The sequence below is a fragment of the Poecilia mexicana genome, unplaced genomic scaffold (genome assembly GCF_051168715.1).
Source record: "Poecilia mexicana isolate PSO_F unplaced genomic scaffold, ASM5116871v1 scaffold_20, whole genome shotgun sequence".
Classification (NCBI taxonomy): Eukaryota; Metazoa; Chordata; class Actinopteri; order Cyprinodontiformes; family Poeciliidae; genus Poecilia; species Poecilia mexicana.
In genome coordinates, this window is record NW_028263389.1 from 11,371,491 (window position 1) to 11,397,925 (window position 26,435).

General features: G+C 41.2%; 1 protein-coding gene across 2 annotated transcripts in view; it reads right to left on the reverse strand.

The window, feature by feature from the left end:
* Positions 1-26,435, reverse strand: part of sulf1 (sulfatase 1) — an 82,136-nt gene that overhangs the window by 16,664 nt on the left and 39,037 nt on the right. For both annotated transcript variants that reach the window (XM_014992712.2, XM_088001477.1), the window contains 7 exons: positions 10,978-11,274; positions 10,141-10,380; positions 9,321-9,472; positions 5,108-5,277; positions 641-791; positions 397-572; positions 168-296 (listed from right to left, as the gene is read on the reverse strand). In XM_014992712.2, the coding sequence (XP_014848198.2) occupies positions 168-296; positions 397-572; positions 641-791; positions 5,108-5,277; positions 9,321-9,472; positions 10,141-10,380; positions 10,978-11,152 (1,193 nt within the window). In that variant the 5' untranslated portion in view covers positions 11,153-11,274. The remainder of the gene's footprint in view (positions 1-167; positions 297-396; positions 573-640; positions 792-5,107; positions 5,278-9,320; positions 9,473-10,140; positions 10,381-10,977; positions 11,275-26,435) is intronic.

The window sequence follows — 26,435 nt, forward strand, 5'->3', positions numbered from 1 at the left end:
TCCAAATTACTGGCTGTGTTCTTAGCTGGAGTTAATGTAATCACTCGTGTTGTGGAAATTTACATCTTGTTGGTAATGACCGATGAAGAGCATGGCTGCATGGATCACGCAAACTGTACAGTTATTGTTCAAAGCTGTTATTAAGGCACGACTTTAGCTGTACAGACCTGTTGCCAGTCCGCTCCTGTTCCAGCAACTTAAGGATGGACTTTCCATCCATATCTGGTGGGGTGTCGAGTCCGGCGATGTGGAGAATTGTGGGAGCTAGGTCGATGTTCAGCACCAAATGGGGGTTTCTGAAGAAGCGCACGTACACAGAGGCCCCAACATTAAAGCAACAATTTCCAAACCAAAAGTAGAGCAAAATAGAAATAACGCGGGCCGATCGGTACTCACACTGCCCCTGGATCCACATTTGGTCCCCTCAGGAAGAACGGCACCCGGATGTCAAAATCATACGGCATAGACTTTCCCTTGACTAACCCAAACTGACCAATGTGGTAGCCGTGGTCTGCTGTATAGATGATATAGGTGTTGTCTAGCTCGCCAGTTTCCTCCAGCATGTCATAAACCTGCAAGTACAGCACGGTAAGAGAAAGCACTGTTCGCTTTGCAAAAACATTTTAAGGATCACACTCACCTTCTGCACGGACTCGTCGACAGACAGAAGGGTCTGCAGCCTTTTCCGATGCAGGAAGTTGGTGAACTCCATGTGGATTGGCTTCATGGGGCCAGTGTACTGCATGATCCAATGCTTGTCCATGTTTGGGGCGTAGTTATAGCTCGGGGTACTTCAAGGACACACAGAAGAAGAACGTGCTAAAAAAAAAAAATTCTACGTAAAATTCCCCCAACTATCACCTCGCATTGAAATATGAATACCTGCCTGAGCAACTTGCGAGTTGCAAGAGAACATTTAGCAATGCCAAAAAACACCTGTCTGCTACTTTTTACAAACTCCTGTTCAGCAACAGGTGCCACAGTCGTCCACTGTGTTTGACACGCATCGGTTGCCACGCCGTTTGTTGACAGAAATGTCTTCGCACTTCTGCAAGCCAGCGCCTTCGCCGTTTTTCCACACCCCTCTCCGAACATCTCTCCTCTCGCACAGAGACGAGAGTCTCCTTGCTTGACTGCGCTTTTGGCACAGATGGGTCATTTGAGGGCTGGCACATGCTTATGAAAATAATAGGCCCCAAAGTCAAGTTTGCAACAAGTTCTGGAGCGAGAACTCAATAAGTCACGGTCATTTGAAGGGGCAGAGAGTAACGGGATGGGATAAACAGAGTGAAAAGAGGGAGAATAACTCATATTTATTGCAGAAAAGCTGCAAATCTGTTTGTGGGATTGAGTAGAAAATTAAGAAGAGGGATGGAGGATACAGTGCAGCACTGCGCCTGCAAGGTATCTAGAACAGGACACGCAGACAGCTGCATAAAAAGCTCTAGAAAACAATCAGCAATGTTGAATTAACTCCTCGTGTCAAAATGTAATCTCCTCTCCAAAATAGTTCTGAATATCAAAACTCTGATACTTAATAAAGCTCTGCTATGAGAACCCCTATGCTTTCACTGACTGAGCTGCCTTCTGTCCCCTTCTCCTTAGGCCTGCTTTGTAAGAAGGGTGAACTCTTCACCCACTTAGCAGGCAGTATAATAAGCCCCACAAAGAGGCTTGTCTCTGGGCAATCGGCCACCAAGGTATGGGGCCCTGAGCACCAGGGAACAGGAATGCAGAGGTCAGTGGGATGAAGTTGGTCTGTAGGAGAGGTCACACCTGCCACCAAAGGACATGCGTACAGCGGCTTGCAAAAGTATTCACACCCTTTTGGATTTTTCACGTTTTGATACGTTACAATCAAAAACCTGAAAACCTGCAGAGGTTTATATTAGGCGTTTAGGTGGCACAAACTTCTGCATAACTTTGTAATGGAAGGAAAATGGCATCCAAATTTCTTTTAAAATATTAATCGGGGTAGTGCAACATCACTTTGCCATTGTATCTCTATATAAAATCAATGCCCAAACAAATGACCTTCAGAAGTCACATCACTGTGAACACACCATGACCAAAGAGAAACATGGCGGTGGCAAATTTATGCGATGGCGTTCTTCAACAGTGCTAGGACAGCTGGACAGGATCTGGTAGGAAGATGAATGGAGACCTCAGAAGGCTTGTGAATGTGGTCCAAGTCACCCTTCCGGCAGGAAATCCCTGACAGTTAGAACTACAATGGAATATTTCATATTTAAGCATCGACATGTCTTCGCATAGTCTAGTCAAAGTCGAGATTCAAAAACCAAGTGAGAGTCTACGGCAAGATTTGAAAATCAACGGTTACACCTAATTTCATTCCAAATCTGAGTGCGTTTGATCCATTTTTCCAAAAAGAAGGAATGGAAAAAGCATCTGTTTTTAAGAGTTGGTTATGCAAAGAGAACATTTTGAAACCAATATATTATTTGTCAATCACGCAAATGATATAATTTGTCAATACACTAAAGTCATAATGCAACAGAATTTGATAAAGAGGTACAAATGCTTTTGTAAGGCCTTACAGCTTTAGTTGTGTTTTAAATCAAACACACATGAAGGTCGGTGGCTTCTCAGTGAGGCAATTTGTTCATATGCGATTAGAATTACTGTCCCTCCCTCCCTGCTATCACAAGACATGCAATTCAGCAACCGCATTACATGACTAGCACTTAAATGGGTCTCAACTTGGCTACATCTAAAGAGCTAGGTGAAAACACCTTAAGTGAGGAATGTTAATAACATTAACACGGAACCCTCCACTGCTATTGCACCTGTCAGAAGTACAGACGCTCGTTTGATTTACGAGGCAGCTCCTCCTTCATTGCCACGCAGTCTGTTCCCAACCCTGCGAGAAGAGAAAACACGCTGGCTGAATCATGCATGCGCTGCAAACATTAAATACCTCTGCACTGATGGAGGGCATGCTGCCTTGCAGATGAACCGAACTGGAACGGTGTCAAAAATTTGTCTTTTTGTTCAAGAGAATTTCCAAGAGTGGAAAAAATGATTTGCCTCATCTGACGAAAGCAAATAAATGAACAAACACACACCCACCCATGCAAACCACCTGTGGTCTCCATAGTAACCACACCACATACACAACACCTACACACAATCACTGGGACAACCCTTTCAGTCACCCGTGGCCCCCTCGCCGAGCTCCACCCCCGTCGCATGGAGGCACCAGCTAAAAATAAATTAATATTGTCACAAAGGGTGTTCCAAAGCACACAATGCATTCCTCGCATCCCAGGAGCCACGGGGAGAGACAACTGATTGATATGGACAAGGTCAGGAAGTTCTTTAGGGATAAAAGTGAACAGGAAGCTGGGAGGGAGGGGGGAGGAGACAACGAGATAACAGAGGATGGAAATATGGAGGGAGAGGTAAATAGAGCGACGGAAAGAGATATACATCGGTGGCGAGACAAGCAAATGTGAGTAATGTGGGAAGACAGAAAGTGAGAGCAAGTCACACAGAGCACAAAGGAAAGGAAGTGGTAGTATTCTGCTGGAAATTCAGAGGGCCCACCATGACAAAGTAGGCCACAGGGCCACTGGGACAGAATGGGACGAGCTGCTCGCTTGGTACAAGCACGGCGTTATGATAAATTGTGATATGATCCGCTCCGCTGGTATGCCCCCCCCTCCCCCGGTGTTCTCAAATGATAAATCATTTCGAGCTCATGCCTTCCCCATCTTCACTTGTTGGAGCTTCAAAGAAACCTGTCATCCCCGGTAGATTGAGAACCTTTATAGTGTCATCATGTTTGACACACCTCATTTTATAAAAAAAAAAAAAAAAACAGAAAAAGCCCACCAAGTGTTAAAGAGAAAACGCTGAGATCCAATTAGCGAAGCATGTTGGGTCAAACCCCATGGAATCCTGTCTAATGTCTGAGGAAACACCGCTATAAAATTCTTACCACCCACATAATGATAGCTTTTTTTTTATCTATGTTTTTTTTTTTCTTGGAAAGAAACATCTAAATGCATAAGATAAAAAAAAACAAAAAAAACCCAGCAATGTTCATACCACCGTAATTTTGGCTTCAGCTGTGATATTAGTTTTAAGTGTCAGGGGATCAAACTGAAGAAATATTGAATTGCGAAAAGGACAGAACAGTGGAGCCTGAAGGCAGATACCTTTTAAAAATCCCTTTAAAACAGTTACAATTCCTGTGTTTCCCAGATACTGTTAATTATTTTCTTTTATGTCATTAACTTTTTTTGCTTATGTTGAAAGTTTAATAGCGCCATGTTCAGGAGAAAGTGTGACAGACATAGCAAAGCAAAAATGGTAAAAATGACTAACCAATATTGTGATTTCATGCAGAGTTACTAATAGTGTGAATATAGGCCATGGTGTCATTTCTCAAAATCTCCGTTTGCAAAGTTCTTTGTTGCCAACAGTATTCTTAAAAAAAGAAACCTCCGCTTTGGAAAGTTTTTTTTTGTTTTTCTTGCCAGCAGACAAAAGGTGCCAAGGCATTAGATTGTTTTGCAGATTGTCTGTTTGTGTGGGCAAGGGCTTAAAGAGCTTGAATTTATCAAAGGGTGTACTAATAACATCCGAGGTTGCCTTGGAGATTTTATACTTTGACAAAAGCAGCAGTTTCTTTATACCCTGCGTTGTCGTCTTGTGGAGGGCTTTGGCTTCAATAGGGATCAGAACTAGAGTAGTATGACAGGCGTTAGAATATGTTCTCATCTTATCTTGTCTTTGAGTTATTTTGTGTTATGTGTTCATGTTTTCTGACTGGCTTTAAATTTCTGTTTAATATTATGTATGTGCATGTTGTACTGCAGTTGTCCACTGGGGGCAATGAGAGCGAGTTCTTTCGTGTAGGCAGCACTGTTCTGAAGAAGAAGTTGAACCTGGAAATTGGCAATAAAGCGAACACGGCTATCTGATGAAAAGAAGTATGGTTCATTTCGAACTTGAGTACTGAACAAGAAAATGCAACAATAAGTACTAAAGGTGGCAAATCACTGCATAGTGAAATGATAAGCAGCGTTCCTCAAAGCCATTCGATTTGGGAAAAGTCGATTTGAGAGCCAGTCGTACTTACATGTGCTGTGAAGCATTGGGGAAGTGCTCGGCATACTGAGGGGCCGAGTCTTCTGGTCCATGAGGGGCGGCGTGGCTGATGACCATCATCACAGGACGGTGAGGGTATATCTTCTTGGACATTCGGAAGAAGCTGATGCTGTCGTTGGTGATCAGATCTGTGAAATAATCCTTCAAAAAAGAGGAGCGAAATGAGTCAAGCTACTGGGCGCAAGCGGGCTAGAAAGGCATCATTTAGAAAACAAATGGGGGGATTGAAGCAAAAATCCTAAACAGCACGAGCTTTTATAAATCTCATTTGCAGTCCAATCACTATGACATGTTGCTTTTCCTGGTCCAGTCATTTTCAAATAAATTAAGAGGAGCCAGTAGGGATATGAAGTGGGGCCATTGAGTGCAGTACAGCAGCAATCTGTCGAGTCAACAGCTGGCAGCTTGCCTGTGTGTGTGTAAATGAGTGGGTGTGTGAGCTGGAGTCTGTGCGAGCATGTGTACACTGTATATTGGCTGCTGCCTCATCAGTGAATCTCTGCACTATCAAATGTGACACCACTTGATGGTGAGCGAAGCTTGGTGCTTTCAAATGGTATGCTGTTATGACAGCCCCCACCCTGTACTCCACTCTGGACTTTTCATTCTGCTTCTGCCACTTGGGTCGTTTCTGGCCTGCCCAGTGTACGTCTTCCCGCTCCTAAATGATTATGATTATTGGAGCACAAAATCCAAGACGGAAATCTAAAATAAATAACCCTTAATCGGGCTTTCGGTATATTTTTTCATGTCAAAATCGAATGCTTTTGCAAATACAATGAATTCTGGGAAATATTACTACAGCAGTCAAACTTTTTATATCGTCTCTGCAAAAATTACAGGCAAGGACGGATGGATGGACAGATAGATTTTCTGTTATTTTCCAGACTGCATTTCCAATGAGATGTGCTGAAGGAGACGAAATGATTTCCTTCCCGAAATTGAGATTTTTTTTTTTTCCAGAAATTGGTAATTGTAAAGATGGAGCCCAGCTAAAAGAGTGAAACTAACTGTGAAGAGCTCACGCCCTCTTCACAATGCGAAATAGTCACAGCAAGCATGTCAAAGCCGTGCCATTTTACTGAAACCTTTATTCCAGTCAGGGTGGAGTCCGGTCTTATTTTTACCTTCGCTGTCAGCAACACCCTCAGCTAAAATAAAAATAGGATTAGCAGAGTTTCCAATAGCCAACTAACAATCCTGTCTGTAGTCTTGTCATGCTGCTGCTGCTGCTGCTGCTGTTGTTGCCCGACACCAAACACATGGAACGGACTGCACGGCTAAGAACAAACACTAAGAGAAATTTCCCAGAAATGTCAGAAGTGGGTTTGGCTGATTCGTCTTCTCTTTATTATTACGGTTTTATTTTATAGTCAGTCCAGTTTTAAAAGCCTGGCAGGTACACATGCCCGTAGAGGATGAGGATTACGTGCACATGGCAAAAGCACTGCCGTGCCCTGCAGCGCTGCCAGCAACTAAAATCTGAGCCCCTGGTGCTAAAGGGCTCTGGCAGGTCAACAGGAAGTGAAAGTGTCATGGGGAATGCCTGGCCAAGAGCAATAAAATAGTCACATGAGTGGCGATTATCCCTCTTCACATTTGGAGCTGGCAGTGAAATAGTAAGAATTTGTTAGCATAACTCCTTTGTAAGAAAAGACTGTCGATACAGGACGGCGTTACTGCATCGAATTTAAAAGATTTGCGCAGGAAGGGTACGGAGCGAGACTTGTGCAAGCTTTCATGACATCAGTGTGCCACATCTGGATTGGAAGACTTCCCCGTTTTTTTTTGTGTTTTTTTTTTCATGGCTGTTGTTCTAGTATCATGGAATCTGAGTAAAAGAAGTCCACGGGCAACACGGACAAAGAAAACATTCCCACCAGAGCGGCGTCAACTTGAATGAACTCCTTTCCCTACAGACAGAAACTCAGATGGGGTCTAACTGATTTAACCTGTTTGTCGCGAGAGGACCCAAATTTGGGTCCTCTGCGCTTGCCGCAACAAGATCGATTGAAAAAACATGCTATACATTTATCAATATAGGCATATTGCATATCCACAGATCGGGAAAAAGCTCTTCTAAATGATACAAACAATATTTTCTACATCAACAACACCCAGCCTGAACACGAAGTAGCTTGATAAAACGAAACGTAATTAGATGCTAACGAGGCTAACGAGGCATACGCGGTAAAAAATGCAACAGTGAAAGAGCGACTATTCCCAAAGCCCACAAACTATCAACCAGAGTAAAGCCGAAGCTCTGCCGTTTCCAACAATACCAGAATCACCACGCTACGTGCAAAACTCACTGAACCAGCAGCTGAAGAAGAAAAAAAGAAATCGCTAATTTCACGAAGCGAAAAACATAAATTCAGTCCTACCTTTGCTGTTTCGTGGTCATAATCCTTATTAGACTAAATATTTCCACTTGGTTCGATAATCCATTTTCCCTAAGTCCATCTCATACTGTTTTCGGCTCTGCCCAGAGCCTCTTCCGCCTCCTGGGCTTCCATATAAAAATGTAGAGGCGAACTCCGTCAATGCACGTCACATGCGTTTCCCGTCCTCTAATTGGTGAATGGCTTTAGCTTCCGTATTAATGTCAACGCCCTCGGATTCTATTGGCTCTGACGGTTCGAAAGACGTGTCAATCATCAAAATTGGCCAATGGGATCCCGAGAAACCGCCCCGCGTAAGTTTGAATATCTGTATTGAGAACTGCATGGTTTTACGCGCAGAGCGCAGAGCGCAGACTAGAGACTCCAGGAGGAAATTTTTTTTCAAAGGAACCCCCAAAAACAATTGTTATTAGATGTAATTACTTATCTATGACAAGTAATCATTTATTCTATAAGAATAAATAATTGAAACAGAACCTACAGAAAAAAAACTGAGAAAGTTCAAATTGTGCCAAAATGGCTAATTTGGAAGGTCCGCCTAGATTTTTATCAAGTAGTACCTCTCTAAAACTCATGTGATTCACTTTCTTTCCATGAAACTTGGCACAGTAAAAGGTCAGATTGTGTACTGTTGTTTACTACATCCAAAACATGTAGTAAACATGCTTTGAAAGGAATCTTCATATATTGAACTGGTTTTTTTTAGGCGGAAATAGATATTTTGCTTAATTTCTGCTGTGTATCATATTAATTCACTTTCCTCAGTAACAGGCAGGGTGGGTTTTAGAGCTGTAACATATTCTCTAGAGTCTTGCCTTTATTTTGATACCAAAACAATTAAAATAAACTCTGTAGTTCTTGAGATACATTCAATTCATTTTGGGCATGTATTTTCAACCATATTTCTCAAAAAGAGGCCTAGAGATGAAGAGGTTTTAAACCGCTCAGGGTGAACACGCAGCAAGTCGCACTGCAGCCAAGCCATCCCATGCGGACTCCCTCGGCGCTCCGGAAAGAGCAGCGTTGCCAGGCGGTGGGTGTGAGCAGTAAATTACAAATATGAAGAGTCTGTTTGGTTCTAAACCACGATTTGATCACCATGTAAATGTCGTGTAAACACATCGGTCTCTGCTTTACACCTCAGTCCAAAGTTGGCAGAGGAACGGCAGCTCAAACACTTACTTGCTCATCTTTTTTTTTTTTTTTTGTTTATCCATAACTGTACAACCCGAGGAGATACTGGCATGGCTCTGTGAAAACAAACTGAAAAGCTCCTAAAACATTTGAGGGAGGGCGGGGGGATTATTGCAGGAGACTGTTTGCAGTGCAACCACAGTTCATCTTGTGAACCCGACACTGTTGAGTTGAAATTTCCCTTCCCATTTTACAGTGGTATTTTCCTGCAAAGTCATTTTGCAAAACTGCACAGCTTGACACAGGAAAAACAGAAAAGGAGGCAGACAAAAACAGATGAAACAACCACTAACCAAAGAGGCATTTATTGCAAGCAACTTTGTCTTCCCATAAAGCTGCACCTATTTTACACCGTCTAGCTGTTAAGGGTAGGTGCATCTAAAGGCGTACCACAAAAAAAGGAGACACCCCAGCTCAGTCCCTATAATTCACAATACAGAATTCCCTTCAGTCTGAAAAATGACACAATATTAGTTGGAGGGCTTCTCTGCGTTTATAAGAGAGTGCAACCTAACATTTGCCAAGCAAAGCCTTTATTTTAAGCCATAAAGTGAAAAGAAATTGGTGTGAGATAATGAGAACACATACCTTGGCATAGTCAGCGCCGTGTTTCTCCTTGAATCCGTTCCGACAGACAGTGTAATTATAGAAGCGGGAATTTTTGATCAATCCGACCCATTCACGCCACCCAGGCGGAATGTAGCTGCCATTGTACTCGTTGAGGTATTTGCCGAAAAAGGCTGCAGAGACGGTGGAGCACAGAGAAGAGAGTTGCTTTAAATACAGTGTTTAACGATGAGTTCATGCTTCCAGCTCCTTTGTAGTTCTTTATGGGCTTTCTAAGTCTCCGTCTGCGGATGCCTGACATGAGGTTCGTCTCTTTGCCTGGTCCTGATCCTGATCCGATCCAAAGTATCAAATCCCATTCAAGGTCTTTTCGAATAATTGGATTCAAAGACCAAACCTAGCTTGTACTGTTATTTTATGTCATCTGCAGCCAAGGCACATGCAGCAGAAATTTACTATGCAAGTATAAAAAAAAAAAAAATAAAAAAAAATAAAAAAAAAAATCAGACTACTGTCAACTGCACAGGTGCAGAACTGTGAGAGTTTGCAACTAATATTTTTTATAGTATTTCCTCAATGTCAACAATGACATTAACGGTAAAAGAGACTGTATTGGCTGCTGCAGCTTCCCATCTGTTGTCTTCGAATTGCCAGACACACTGTAATTGGAGATATGTCGGTGTGTGAGGAGGAAGAGGGAGGAAGAGTAGTGTTTTAATTAGCAGTTAAAACACCACTAATTCAGGCCTATAACATTCAAAGCAAACCCACCTCCAAAAACAGCTAAAGCTACCTAGAGCCGACCAAAAGTCTGGGAGATTAGAACGGTAAGTGCACCGACCTGTCCTGTAGCCTGTGTTGTTGAGGTAGACCGCAAAGGAGCGTGGCTCATGCTGCGCTTGCCAAGACGGGGAGGAACAGTTCTCGTTGTTGGTGTACGTGTTGTGGTTGTGGACGTACTTTCCCGTCAGCATGGACGACCGTGACGGGCAGCACATCGGCGTGGTGACAAAGGCGTTGACAAAACTTGTGCCGCCGTCTTCCATTATCTTTCTGGTTTTGTTCATCACCTGCAGAGATCCTGAGAGGACAAAGCAAGGTTACTTTTATTTCTCATTTATTTATACTTGAAGTTCAATTTACTTTTAGAGGATAATACAGTACCTATAAAAAAAAAAAAAAAAAGTATTCTTTGTGGCTGGACATGAAAAGGGCTGTTCATGCCCCTTCTAGTCAGGAACATAAAAAAAATATTTATATTTTTAATCAGTTGTCCTTATTTTTGTTGAAATCAGATTTTACTTTGAGATTAAACAGGACTCTTGTAAATTGGTCAAAAAAAAGCTAGGCTTTTTTGATTTGTCAGAGCAATAAAAAGGCTCAATCATTCAAAAGAGATTAATACTTTTTTATATTTTATAGGTACTGTGTAGGTAATCCTTTCTGGCTCGGTTTTCTCAGACTAAACCTAATTGAAATGCGGCAGCTGAAAAACCAGATGGTCATTCCCTACTGGTTTATGGTCTGTGTTTAATATTTAATGTAAAAAAGGAGACCATATAAATCTGAAGGCAGATAGCCAGAAAAACAAAGAAAGCAATTAAGATCAAATGCAGTGATAAATTTTGTATATTAGCAAATAAAGGTGGAGGGCTGTAAGCTTGCCAGCATTTCTTACCCAACTCAACATCCTGGTCATCGGTCATGATGAGGATGATGTTGGGCCGGATATTTCGGCGGTCCCGCTGGATGCGACCCCTGAGCCCCTGAGCCCTGGTGGTGGTAAAGGCTTGGCTGCCTGGAGTCCAGTCCACAGATAGCAGGACCAGCCAGGAGAGCCAGTGGATTAGCATGGCGTCCAACAGAACCAGACAGCTGGAGAACTTGATGGGAGGATCACTGGAGAGATGGGAGGGAGGAGAGGACGGGCAAGGGCGTTCGCTCACACCTTGGTAGATGTTAGGGGCCTAGTTGACTGAGAGAAGAAAAAACATGTTAAAACAAGGATGAATGACATAACATGATTCAATTAAAGTCATTAGAAAAAGGTGGACATTTTTAAATACTTTTAGATAAGCCATAAAGACCAATTTCTTGATAATAGCTCTAAATAATAATAGGTCTAAAAAAATAAAAAATACTTAAACATTTCAAGTAAGTACATCAACAAATTGACCTGAGTTACATTTTGGGGGTGAAATTCCCACCAAAGACTGAGTACAATTTCTTTTTCTAAAAAAAAGAAAAACACTTGAATGTTCTCTCCCTCTTTAGGCAACCTCACACATGGAAACTCTTTATCCCAACTGCGGAGCTGTTGTTCAGCTAAACGTGCCGAAACTATGCAATTGGCTGCCTAAACTCAAACACCCACAACTGCTCTTCGATTGGAGCCAATCAGGGCCCACTTTCCACCTGCCACTCAACAGTCGGACTCACCGCCCCTCCACAACTCCCAACTCTCCAACCACCGCCGCAACCACCACCACCACCATCTATCCTGGTGAGTCATGCATGACAGGCTTCTGGATGGGGGAGGGAGTTCTGGTGCAGGAGGCGGAGTAAATGGTTCCACCGCATTAACTCCAGTGGCTTTGTTGCTAATCACAGATGACCACTCAGTCATCAAAACATGCTGGTGCTTGGTTCTCAAAAAAACTCTGGCTTGACCATAAACAATTATGTGTAGCTAAGATTATCAGGATGGTAAGCTTCCATTTCAATCAAACATTTTTTATAAAAATGTAAATGACTTTAATGCTTATTATTGTAAATGTACACAGAGTAAGATTACACCAATTAGCAGGTAGATTTCAGTGACAGTAATACATCTGGCTGTGAAATGAACCATTGCCGTGTGATAATGAGCACTCCATTAATGCTTGATGAAAAATGCCTTATGGATAGAAGTCCTGCTGAGTGGCGCCATGCTGCTTCCCATTTTGAGTTAACAGACTGAAAACAAATGGAAGGTCTGTGACACCTGGGTCTGCCCCGGGAGGCTCCGCCCTTACCTTTATTTCCATAATCACGCCATCCAAATTATAAATATCATTAATGGGATATCAAGAGACACTCCAGATAAAAATGTAGGCAATATGTCAATTACTTAAAATTGCAGTATGTAACTTATAAAAAAATATTTTTCTTAACGTTTTTGTTGAAGCCATCACCATGCCGAAAGTATGGTGTAAGACAAATTCTTTAGCATAGCCACCGATGGCAGCAAATAAACGGTTTTCCTCTAACGGTAAGTTGTTTCTCCACCGTTAGCATGTTTAGCATGTTTAAATGAGGTTGAGGGTCAGCGTTAAGACCCTTCTCCTCCTGGCTCTGATTGGTTCTTTTCGGTCGGGAGCGGTGCATTTCTTCAGGAGGCAATAATAGCTCAGGGAGGAGGCAGACAGGATATAGGTAGCAGAAACCCAAAATGCAATTTCTCAGAAAATTGTAGCATCACAAGATAATCTAATAAGCTACAAAGGATCACTGCTAAACAGTTGACTGTTGGTAACAAAAAGCTGAGTGGAAAGAAATAGTGGGGCAGAAAAGTTCCAGAAGCAACAGGGATGCTGCAGCCTTGATGGGATTGTGAAGCAATGCCCATTCAGGGAAATCACAAAGTGTGAGCTGCAGCTGGAGTCTTCAAAAGCTGCCACACACAGAAGTCTCAGTGAAAATGAACAGGTATTGGGTTGAAAAAGGGTGAAAAGCAAATGTTCTTATATATTTTTTTTCTTCTTTTTTTTTTGAAGAAATATTGGCAATCCTGGAATTTACAGGAAAGATTTCAACAGTCTGGCTCCTAGGAAGCAATAATAGAAATTAAGGACAACCTAAGACAGTAAAGCACATTAATGGCTGATCTGACGGGTTAAAAACACTCTTTGCTAAGTGATGCATCAACAGATGTTCCTCCCAAAATCATGACCTATCATGTCATCAAAAAAAATAACATAAATAAGTGAGAAAAGCCATTTTCAGTAACCTTGAAATGGTGGCGTTTATCTTTCACTTCTGCAGTCAGATCTTACACGTGACAAGCAGAGTTCAAACAGTGCTATACCGTTCTGATTTCTGTTTCAGATGAGCTGTGTCTGAGCGAGCCAGTTATCGTGACAGCTCTGTACAAACATTGGCGCCATTTGGCCAAACACTCCCCCCCCCAAAGTGCAGGGTGGTGGAGCGGACAGGACCTTACACAAACTGCTCCACAAACATATGCAGACACTAAAATGATACCCAGACACCGGCTTTTCTCCCACAAAAACAATATCCCTTGCCGTTTGGGTCCAAGTCCTCCCACATTATGCAGGAAAGCTTCCCAGAAACAAAAGACACAACTTATCTCTGGAGAAAACTCAAGGCTCCATTTTGCCCAAGCCGTAGAAGATTGGAAATCAGCTGTAAGCCAGTCGGCCTGCCAACGTAATCTTCACACCCAACACCAATTCAGTTTTACATACCAGTGATTTCCATCAATGGTGCATTTTTTCCACTCAAAAAAGGTCTGATTCAAATATTGTAGAGTGGATGAGGTCAATATCTGCAGTGTTTGAAAGGACCGAGATTCAAATGTCAATCAAGTTCACACACACGAATCAAGGTATGGATACAGGAAATGTGGAGGCTAAATGGCTGCCTCACAGCCATCTATCCTAATGTGAAGGCTTCAACTTAGAACCTCTCTCTTATGTTAATGTGATATGCAACCAGTCTAGGATTATTTTTACATTCCATTTTGAAGTACAAACCACATGTCAAGAACAATGCCGTGGCAAACAGGCGAATGACAAACAGTTCAACTAAATAATTTATTGCAAATATTGCAATGGTATAACAGTAGCAAATGCACCTGATTCTGCAGTGCACAAGTCACAAAAATTGATCAACAACTTCAGTGTTGGTATGTCACACAACTGAGGCGAGGTGCTGGTGCCCATCTCCAGCGGTCAATGAGCGAGAGGCGGGGTACACCCTGGACAGGTCGCCAGTCCATCGCAGGGTAACGCAGAGACAGACAGGACAAACAACCATGCAAGCACACACTTTCAATTAAAGAGAATTTAGAGAAACCAATCAATCTGACATTCATGTCTTTGGACTGTGGGATGAACCCAGAGAGAACCCAAGCATGCACAGGGAGAACATGCAAACTCCAGGCAGCTTGCATTTTTGCTTCATTCTGTTGCTAAACCACTAAAACAAAAATAAAATCCCAATTTTCACTTTGACTCAGTCATGAGTTCACATCATCTAGGACTGAACAGGTGAGGAATCTTAATTTCTGGACAGCACCAGAGGACTAGGGAGCACATTGTTTCTGCTTCCCCTTTGTTTTGGAGGATTAGCTGTAATGACCCTTTAAATTTGGACCGTACAGTACTCTGCATGACTAGAACATAAGGACGAACAGAACGACCCCAGTAGTTAGGGGGTTCAAAGGAATGAAACAACAAGGCCACTTGTTGTCAGGCACACAGCTGCCATATGCTTAAAAGATGTGCAATTTTCAGATTAATGACCGCCATCGCTCGGAGCTTTAGTACACCTCAGCCTCATGATAGCAGGAGTTTTCCTACTTTCCTTGAAGAAAATAGCGCTCACATAATTTTATTAGGGAAATCTGAAGTTCTGTTCAGTAATTTGCTGCAAACAGGCAGACAGCTTCACTTTTTCTCACATATAGATGAACATAATAAAGCTGTGGCTTATTTAACCATGTTGGGCAGCCGTACTTGTCTGGTTGTGCCCTCCAGTCAGGGCCTCAAACCACACACTCCACTGCGCCCTGACCCTCTTCCGACCCCAGCGGTGATACGACTTTGATGGTGGCTTGTTTAACCTAACCTCAGCAACCAGAGGCTAGCCACACACAGGGGTTAAAAGGGGAAAATGAATGGAAGGGGTTCAATATAGAGGTATAGCGTCCTGTAAAAGGTCCGTGTGGGATTGGACTGCATTTTCCTTCCAGAAATGACAAACAGGTGATGTCTGGCTTAGGTTCTATCCAGACAGCAGTGACAGGATGTACGTTTATCAGCTGTCACTGAAAAACAGCAGAAGAAACATAAAAGCATAAAAGCACAAAACAACTGACATGAAAAAGGTCCATCCATCGTTGCATCATATATCTGTCCACAGAGCAGGACTGGGCTCAGATGAAGAGTTTTGAAGGTTTAGAAGTTCAAGTTCTCAAAATACGATGCAGGTCAAACTCAAAACAGATTGTCTTATACAGCAAAACATTCTTTTATAGAAATTACTGGTTAGAAGGCCTTTGATAGGCTACTTTAAAGCATTTTATGCCCATGCTTAAGTCTTTTTATCCATTCCAATCATTGCCAAAAAAAGAAGAAATATTAGCACAGGTTCAATTCTACAGCCTGTGTGTTGATAATAAGACGTGAAACTATTAATCAAATGGGAAATTACTGACTTGGTAAATTTTTAAGCATGTAACTAGGTGATCAGAAACTCAAAAACTTTATTTATTCTGATAAGTGAACACCTCACTCTTTGGTGTTGAAGTTAAATTTGTGCCATGAAAGCTCAAAGTTCGATATTTTTAGCATCAGTGGAGTGTTAAAATTTAAGTTGCATTCAATAAATATTTACAGCTATTTGAAAAAGGCATTTAAAATGTCAAGACATGTTTGCAGTTCATCCAGGCTGTGAGAGAGCAAAACTTTGGCTGACAACAAGAAGGCTAAAATAATTACAGCTACAAAAATTATTACTGCTCACTTGCATTATGGAGTCACCACTGTTTCTAATATAAATAATTCTAAACCATTTAAAGCAGGAAGGCTGAAAAAAAAACCCACACTTTTAATCTTTAGAGAAATTTCCAAAAATAAACATCAGGCCAAAGCTCTACAAAAATAAGGGGTTTTGGAAATCTTCTAATGTTTTATAAGTGCATATTTTTTGGGAGAGACTTTTATATTAAGTATAGTAAGAAGACTTTATTTAGTAGTAAAGTAAGTAAGTTAAAGCATCTCAGATTTCCACTTATTCTTGTCAACTCTGCTTACCTCATCCACTCACTGGTCAAAAGGAGGAGAATGCAAGTCTAATGGCATAGTTTACATTCTACTGTTCAGCGATAAGCTGTGGAACCAGCAACAATACAGGTCATTCAGCGCATCGTACCAGAGTGGAGGAAAGCAGCAAAGAGCAATATGCAGTGGCAAAAGAGACACAAATGGACCTCAGAAACGCTGCAGGTTAAATAAAACTGAGCAACATTTTTATGTTTGCATCAAACATCCAAGATTTAAGTCCAGCTTGAGAGCTCCTTCTCCAAGAAGAAAAATAAGGCATTAAATTAATATAGAGGTTTGTCCAAATATTTCTCTAATATGATGGAATTCAGCTGGTCTGCCGCCATGAGGACTCATGGGGGCATTTTACACTGAGGAGGGCCTGTGTCAGGACCCGCTGTGCCCAGCAAGCCAAGGGTAGCACATTGTACCCACCAAGACCTGTCTGTTAGCCACACGAACGACTGACTGAACGGAGGCTCTGTCTCTCTGCACTCATTTGGCTGCATGAAGGTACGGGGGAGAAAAAAAAAAAAAAACCAAACCTTGCTGTTTTCAAACTCTTAACTCTACTGATTTGTTTGACCAAAACCTATTCAAGATTTATGACAAAATTCCAGTCGGCAAACGAAGTACAAGATACCCCCCTCTCCTCCCCTGTTCCAGCAACTTTATGGCTACACAACTCTTTACTTTGACAGGCAACGTCCTAACAATGTAAAGCTACAGAATTTAAATCTTGGAGCTTCCCACTGACTGGTGTGCGGTGGGTTTGTGGTACGATGGAGGCCACTTTAATGAAGTAGAATGGCCTCAATTCAGTGAAATATGAACCTGTAGCGAGGGCATTCACAGCCATTAGTCTAAGCCCTCTTGTTTCTTTTAGTCCCAGTAAGAAACCCTTTGTAGTGCCAAAAGCTGCCAGGCTTCCCCATCAACATCGTGACTGCATCTTTATGTATAATTAAATGAATCCCAGTTTAAAATACTTCAAAGTGCTGATGCCTTGTGCAGCAACGGGAGGCTTGTTTTGAAATCATAAAGAGGTTTTAGGTACTATAAGAAGGAAATGATTAAAAAACATTGCAGAAATGAAAAGGAGTTGTATTTATTTGCGTGTGGGTGTGTGCTCTGGATTTGTAGGTGGTGTGTGTTTAAACTGAACCAGGCACAAGCTTTGTTTAGTTCTATCTGTCTAAGCAATAAGACGATGCTGGGAAGAATGAATGACTGTGCTTGGTGTCATTAAGTAAAGCTGGAATCACTCAAATACACCCATTCCGTTCAAAGCTTTGATGGAAAACTGGAAATTTAAGGTCAAAATCAAAGTCAGCAATGCGAATGAATGACATGAATACAAGAGGCTTTTACTTTTCTGCAAAAATATGGAGCTCAAAGATCCTAGAGTCATCTGGAATTACAAAAAGTTAAGGATAATACCAACACAGCTTGCTCTTAAAGTAAAGGTTACATTTTATAAGACGAAATGCAAGTTTAAAATTCTAGACGGGGACCAAACGGGGATAAGGAAGAGAAACAACAAAAGGGAAACTCTTCCTTTAATAAGGACAAATGCAACTGTGGTTAATGAGGTGATTAACCACAGTTATATGACAAGCTGAAAGCAAGCCACCATGTTAAGAAGAAACAGACCACAGGTTAAACTCATAGAACCTAATTGTATGCCTCTATAAACTTTGTTGAAGTTCCAATTTCTTTCAAAAGTCCCATCAGTCTGAGCAAACGAAGACAGACCAAGCAGAATGTACTCATGGGTGGCTTTCTTGTCTGTTTGACACATCAAACACACCCCAAATAAATCACTCTCTGCACCACAATAGAAAGCTAAAGCAAATTGCTTCAATGGGTTTCCACTGAGGTAATTGTTAAGAATAAAGAAACCAAGTCAGTTCACCAAGTTTGAGGGATGTTTTCAGTTCACAGCATTCTGACGTCAGTTGTACGACTATAGGTACTTCTTTTAACCTGTGCAGCACTGTTTAAGAGCTTGCACCCAACGGACAAAGAAAACAGCCACATACCTTATAGTGAACTCAGGCGATCCAAACCACCAACATTTAAAGTAATCACTTTAAGAGTGAAGTTTACAGCAGTATGTACTAAAATTGTACTAAAATTCGATATTGGCAAATCTGTGTCCATGCTTAACGGTCACTTCAAAGGTATGCGTCATTAGTCATTGCAAATACAGTGTATATTTACTCTATAGTTTACAAAATTGACAGTTTTTGAATCAAGAATTTCCCGTCCCACTGTTACCTGGGCTTCAAAGTCTCAATTCGACTCTAGTGACGGCCCCAGAGTAACCAGAGTTTGCACTGGCTGCATTTATTATAGAGTATCGCTGCTGCCCCACATGATGCTTTAAATCTTTATTTAGCTGGCTGAAAGAAGGCTTCGGCACTTGCACTGGCTTACATAAAAAAAGGAGTGAGTCTGTTTAGAATTTTTCAGATAGTGAAAAATGCAGAAACTTATAGCATGGAAATTAAAGTTAGCTTTAGTGAAGTTAATGGTTAAAAACTAGAGTGGCATGTCTGTTTACCAGTCAACTGGAGGCTAGTTATCTGAGCAGAAAGCATTGCCAATTAATCAGTTAACGTCATTTTATTGCTCTTTCACCATAACTCTATAAAAGATAAGAATGACATAGTACATTATTCCAAGCAAACATCACTTGAAAATTTGACTAAGGCTTATAAAAGACTAATAAACATAAGCCATTATTATCACAACAAGCAGAAGGAGATTATAGTTGTAGTAGTAAAAATTGTGTCATGAAGCATATTACTGCAGACGAGCATCATGTGTCACTTTAGATTTAATAAGCATTTTTTTTTAAGCAGGACCGCTCATTCCACATCCACAGACCTTCAGTCAGAAAGCTGCTGATTAGTGCAGAACTGCTTCTGGCACATGAAACTGAACACCCCTAAAATCTGGAGCATGTGCGGACTTATTCTAGAGCAACCATAGGCAAACGGACCATGAGAACCGAGCTCTGCGTGACCCCGGACACCATTAATAAACTTCTCCGAGACTGTGTCATGAAAATGCGATATCGCTCATAAAAATGTATATTTGTTTGATTGCACCTGTGCCACAATGCTGCTCCCTGCTGTCAATGCCCTGGGGCACATATGTAGGACTAAATTTGGATATCATGAACTGCGAGTCTGCTGCAGCAGACAGGCAGCAAGAATCATCTGTCAGACCTGAGCACAGACAGACACATAACCTGTAATTTGTACACCAGGAGCTTAGCTTTTCTTTGCCTCTGGCTTTGTGTGTGGTTTTCTGAAGCACGCAGTAACATAATTTGTAATTCAATTAACTCCATACCAGTCAGGATACGTTTCACATCTCAGCACAGCATTAAGTCCAAAGAACAGCATCGGCAGGAAGCCTGGTTAACCTAAACAACATCAAATCGAAAGCTTATGTATAAAAATGCTTTTAATTTAAACCATTGTTAAAGAAACGTAGTGAATACACTGTCCCGGCATGTTAAAGAGACCCCGGTCAATGCCGGCTTAGGTTGCCACGGGCAACTTGAGAAAAGTAAAGATAATGTGTGTACCGAAATGCTACTCTTGCTCACTGTAAACAAAGCCGCTTTTCAGAATGTAGCGGCTCTACGTCCACATGCCCAATTCTGGTTGATCAAGTGAGCGCAAACAGGACCAGAGGCTAAACGAAGCACATGGTCAAGTCCACACTTTTGAGCAGTTGTACATGTACACACACTTAGGACAGGAGTGAAAGTGCTGGCTGAGTTGAATGTGTTTGCTCGCTCCAGGGGCAGAATGAAGAGAAAGGGAGCAGGGGAGCTGAAACAAACACACGCTGGCTTCTATTAGTCAGGTTGTGGAGTATGGAGGGGTGAGGAAACATTCATCGCTTCTTTTCTACTCCCCCCCAGGCCCCTTCACTCCATCCTTTCTCATCCGTCCTACAATCCCCACCCCATTATCTCTCTCCTGGAAAGGCGGTGGATGAAAGGGGACAACCCAGCTGCCCCCACAAAACCCCGCAGCAGCACTTCTTGCTCCAATCTCACCCTGACGGATTCTGACGGGTATTTAATTGTATGTGATACAGGCCAGGTTCCTTTCTCTTTCAAATCTAAAACAGATTGCCTCTCCCTGGGGAGAGCGTTCTGACTATCCGTCATACCCATAAATCCAGCATACCTTACGGCAGAGGTTCCCAAACTGTGGGGCGCGCCATGTCATTGCAGGGGGGGCGCGGGAAGCCGTCTGGATGAAAAAAAACAAAAAAAAACATGAACACTGTATGCGCAGGGTTTTTACCTTAGAATGGCCAACTCTCTGTTATTCCTGTCAATTTGATACAGTAGAGGCTTCCACACTTCCCATATTTGTGTCCTCTGTCACTTTTATCAGCAGTTAAAACTGTTTAATCCGTTGTTAACATGTTGTAACCTGTTTTTCCGAGCCGCCTTTAAACGCAACATGAGCGCTACGACGCTCGCGCTGGGTTTCCACCTGTGAAGGAGACCTGCTGCTGCTGCTGTGCGGAGCTACGTAGACTTCTGAGAAATAAAACACACAAACTGAAACTTCCACATGTATGACGGATTTATAAGAAACGTAACATATACGTGCGCATGCGCATTACCACAAGTTATGCTTGTGGTAATGCGCAAGCATACCTTGTGGTAATGCGCATACCTCGTGACTATCCATCACGAGGTATGATGGATAGTCAGAACAGAGGGAATTATTGGACAAGAAACATGAGGAAACAAGGACAGTCCAGCACTCTGGGAGGTGGAAGAACAAGGGGGCAAACTTGTACACACAGTCTGCGTATACATGGCTTTTTCAAAGTTTCTCTCTTCATGCGTGTGTGCAAAAAAGATTTCCACCCTTTTTTGTTTTAGATCTATGGAACTGTGGGTATGGGCACATGGCTCACCTTTTTTCTCCCCTTATCCTTCTTCACCTCTTTATCACTCCTTCACACCTCCCTCTATCTACTCTTGCTCTCTTCTTTATCTCGTCCCTGCTCCACTTCACCCTCCTAACCCGGCTTTCTCCTTCTCCAGGCAAATCCTTCCTCTTACACTCAAACCTAACTGATTCTAATATCACAAAAAGCAGTCCACCCATAAACAAAATGTCTCTGACTCATTCAAAGACAGCTCGGGGTTCTTTCTGTGTACAACTGACAGTTATGATGAAGCTAGAAGCTAAGCCACTATAAATATGTGGTTGAAACTCTTCAACAAAGTGCTCAGAGTTGGATCAGGGTCTGGAGGAGTAGGATTCTCGCCAAAGATGAGCTGGATGCAGTGTTTGCTTGCCCTGACCTTTTTCGCTCAAATGACAGGCTGAACAAACACACTGGGGTATTACTGTGAGCTCCCAAATACCTCAAAACCCCAACTGTGCGTCTGCGCACATCCAGATACGTATGCATGGCTTGGCTATCACCCTCAAAAGTCAAGGACAATTTGAGTTTGGAGGCAGTTACGTGGCACAAACTCTCGAGCAATGTTTGATCAGTAAGATCAACAAGGAAACTGAGAAAGTGTCTGACTCATCTAAACATAGTCTTTCTTGATCCCACATGAATAGGAGCATGCTGTTCAAATACCGGTCATTTGCTGTGATAGGTTGGTGCAATCTACGCCACCGCTACCATGCAATCAGGCTAAGGCGAGGAACACTATCATTACGCCGAAGAGATAAATAAGTGACAGAAAGAGAGAGTGGTTGAGGAAATGTTTTAACATTATGGCACGCAGGAGTGCACACACAAGCTTAGCTTTTAACGCTAACGTGCCTAATTATGAGGTGTAGCTTATTACCACAAACTAACTATTTTATTTGATCAAAAAAGTTCCCCAGTCCTACAATGTGATATCCCGGATTTTGATTCTCATTTTGTCTCTCATAGTTGAAGTGTACCTATAATGAAAAATACACACCTCTCTCATCTTTCTGAACAGTAAAACTTGCACAATCCGTGGTTGACTAAATACTTTTTTGCCCCACTACATTATCACTAACTGAATTAATGTATTTTAATTGAAAACATGATGCAAATGAGGCTCTTGCAACCAAACTGAAGAACCAAGTCATCGGCAAAGCATTCCACTTACCAGGCACAAATTAGAGAAATTAAATGGGAGAATTATGGCCTTCTTGATAGATTAAAAAAACTATTATGATATAATTTATTAGATCATGAGAGGTGCATTACTGAAAGAACCTTTAAAGCAAAGATGTCAAATTGTTAGTCACAATGTTCTTACCACCAACCGATTAAGTGTATTTTCATCTAAACATGTTCCAGATGAAGTTCTGGATGAAAGATGTTTTTCCAGTTCTGGATTCATTTATTTCCATGTCAGAACTGTCCAAATTTTTCCCTCTCAAAAAACATTAAAAAAAAAAAAACAAGCAAAATCTAAGATATATCAAAGCGCGGTCAGCTAGAAAAGCTAAAATATGGCATGAGTCAAAGGTTGGAGTTCAATTTCAGATGAGAATGAATGCCTATAAGTGTTCATAATGAGGTGTTAGTGATTCAATAAGTTTTTAAATCAAGATGTCAGTATATCTGTCACTGTATATTACCTCCATTTGATTTAGTGTAGTTCGGCCAAATACATAAAGCAGAAAATACTCTGGATGAAACGGTCTATTCTTTATTCTGAATCCATTTATTTCCATTTCAAAAGTAGCTGAACCTGACTTTTATGAACCACAGAAAATCATCTGCAAACCATTATATTTTACAACATTCATTAAAAATAGACTTTATTGTAAAATATAATCTTGCCTAATGTTTTTTTTTTCTTTTTTTCAAAATTCAAATGTGATATTTGTCAATGTAACAGCTTAAGAGGGTAAAATCTGACATGCCTTTAAAGGCCAGAGTTCACTTAAGAATAAAGATAAGCACGTTGATGAAAGGTAGGTTATTTACAGAACTGGAAAGGCAAACATATTTGGATCAAATGCATGTTGTGGATAACGCTCTGGATGAAACATTTTTCTCTGGTTCTGCTCATTTCCAATTCAAAATTCTCCCAAATTGACTCTCACGAATATCGAGAATTCATCTGCAATGCAAACTTTTCTACTGCTACAAAAGGCGGCTTTTCTTGAGAACATGCTTTGTGGCCTGATCTCCTTCCTCTTTTGTTTACTAGATATGGAATGAGTATCATTCTGAGATCTTTTGAAGCAAAGATGTGTTTGGTTTTGTTTATTTGGTTTTGCTTTGAGGTACAGTAGATTAGCATAAGCTAAATATATTTTGCTCTAAACCCTGTTGAACATGAAATGCTTTCCTAGTTCTGCATCCATTTATTTCCTTTACAAATGTATCAAGTTGATTCCTGTGAATTAAAAAGAAATGCATCAGTAATTTGCTATATTTAAATGCCATTTAATTTAAATGTTAGATTTGTTTAAGTACATTTGAGAAGGTAAGATATAGCATGAGTTCCATTTAAGGATAAGAAGGTATGCCTTTAAATGGTATGCCTTCATTTGATGAAGAGGAACATGAATTTGAGACTGCTTTTAAAGCAAAGATTCTTTATGTTGGATCAATCTGTTTCCACACACTGATTTTGCATTTTTGGAAATGTAAATCAATAAATAAATAAATAAAATGTATGTAATGGTAAAGTATGGATGTAAAGTATTTGACCACTTCTGGGTATATTTATTCCCATTCCAAAATTCTCCAAACGTTTCTTGCTTGAACACTCTAAAGTCATCTGCAAAGTTTTAAATTTGTATTGCCAAGCAATTTTAGAAGCCGCGTGTAAAATCTGCTGCTAAAAAGGTAGATTTTGGAAGGTAAAATGTAGAATTAAAACAACAACAAAAAAAAAGGTTAGAATTCAGTTGATGATGACAACAAATACCTTTTTTCAGAGTCATTAGACGGTAATATTTGTTTTTGACATCTTGGAAATCCTGATTCACTGCATTTGGCATTTAAAGGCCACATGCCTTCTGTTTGTGGAAACACTTAAAGCCACAGACTCCTCCAACTCTTCTCCTTCCATTGGACTCGGTCACTCAGCGTCCTTATCAGGAGAACAAATTACTCCACTTATTACCTTCACACGCACACTGACCCACACACATGCACTCACAGTCACAGATTCCTAAGTAGATCGCAATGATGGCAAAGCTGCTACTGGAACAACGTTTGTCTTGGCGAGTGCCTTTTCCCCCTCAGAATCTAATTATTTGCAGCAGCTGCTTGTGCTCTTGTTTGCAGCACAGAAGAGCTAAAAACTCTTTAAAGGATCTCTCTTCTCCTCTCCTCTGAGCTGGCAGGAAGCTCAGTGTTTTTGAAACCCCCCCGAAGCCGATCCACTGTGCCCTGGGAAGGCTAATCAGAAATCGAATCCAAACACTGCCGGGTGAAACTCGAGTGAGGTGTTGGGTTTGTGGATCTGTCCTGTCATGACTGAAATTTTGAGGTAAAAAAAAAAAAAAAAAAACAGCTCTCCATCACTTTCTACACTTGCCTTTCAGTAACGCGCTCTGACAGTGCCAAAGCATTGAAATGAAAGCCAACGGTTTTACAGTTATTGTGCCTGATACAAGCCACCGACTCTGAATGGAGCCACACCAAAACTTTGCCATTTAGTAAATCTAGGTCAGGGGATAAATGCTCTGGGCTTTGGTGGACTGTTGACAGACTGGATACAGGACACTTTTTTTTTTTTTTTTACTTGATCAATAAAATCTGTACCATCCACACAAATTAAAGCTTACATTATAGACCGAGGTTAAAACTTAGAACTGAATATACACGAGTTACACCTTCATATTCCCTCTCAGGTTAATAAATAAGGAGAAAAAACAAAACAAAAAAATCAGGCATATCTTGCACCACACTATTAGCATGTGTATGTGTAAGCTCATTTGGGGAACATTAATGTTTTTCCTCTCAATCTGCCTAGCTATTATTCACTGAACAACCTGTAACCCACGCTGACAATCTTATGAGGGTACTTTTAAATTCCCCAAGTATCAAGCAGCGAGTGTAGCCACGGCTGGTTTACCAAGATAAACACACAATCTCACACAACAGCAGCTTTCACCCATACAACACCCCTCTCCTCTCTCAAACTTTCACAGCTGCACAATCTCCATTTACAAAACACCTCGTGCACGGTGCCTGGAGCTGGGTATAAATATTATACATCATATTGCCACTTCACTGGCAGGTCACTCTTCTCACTTGATTTGACTTAAATAGCCAACATGAGTAGTACATACCCCCCACCCCCCAACTTGCTGCATCTCTGCACACCTTTGACAGTCTCTCCGGAGACAGCTCTACAACGACTCATCTATTTAGTCTTTGCTGACACAATTTGCCAGAACTGCTCTCGGGCAAAAGATTTATTAAAGAACTTATCACGACTGAAGGGAGGGGACATAGAAGTGGCACCCAAAGTTTTTGATAGACTACACTGACTATAGTCAGTATAATCTGAGATATCTTAGTCAAAGATGTGCAAAGAGTTAAGTACATCTTTGACATTAGAAAAAACGTTCACAATTCAGTAATAATCAATTCAATTAGAAATACTCCAATCAATGTTTTGCCATCTGATATCAATTATCGTTTTTGTTTTTATGTTGGATTTTTTTTTTCTCTCAACTACAATGGCATCCAAAGTCAGTCTTCAAGAGTTAATATCTTGCAAGATTCAGTTATTTTCCTAGTTCGACACATCTGACTCAAATGATGATTCATAAACAGACCTACGCAGAACTTGTTGAGGAGGTAGTTGGAACATTTCAATCAGCTTTGATGAAGCAAAGACGGATCTAAAACTGGGAGGACACCAGGCATGGAGGACTGGAGGTGGACAGGCATGCTCTAAAATCTAATGTTACTGAGGTGTAAAAAAAGAAAAAGGACAAAAAAGGGTGTACTGCAGGTTCCTTGACAGAATCCAATAAAAAAATGAAGGAATTTCACGATTTTATGCACATTTCACAGATTTTTATTTAATTCATAGAGTATAAGCTATTGGTTGCTGGATGTTTTTAGC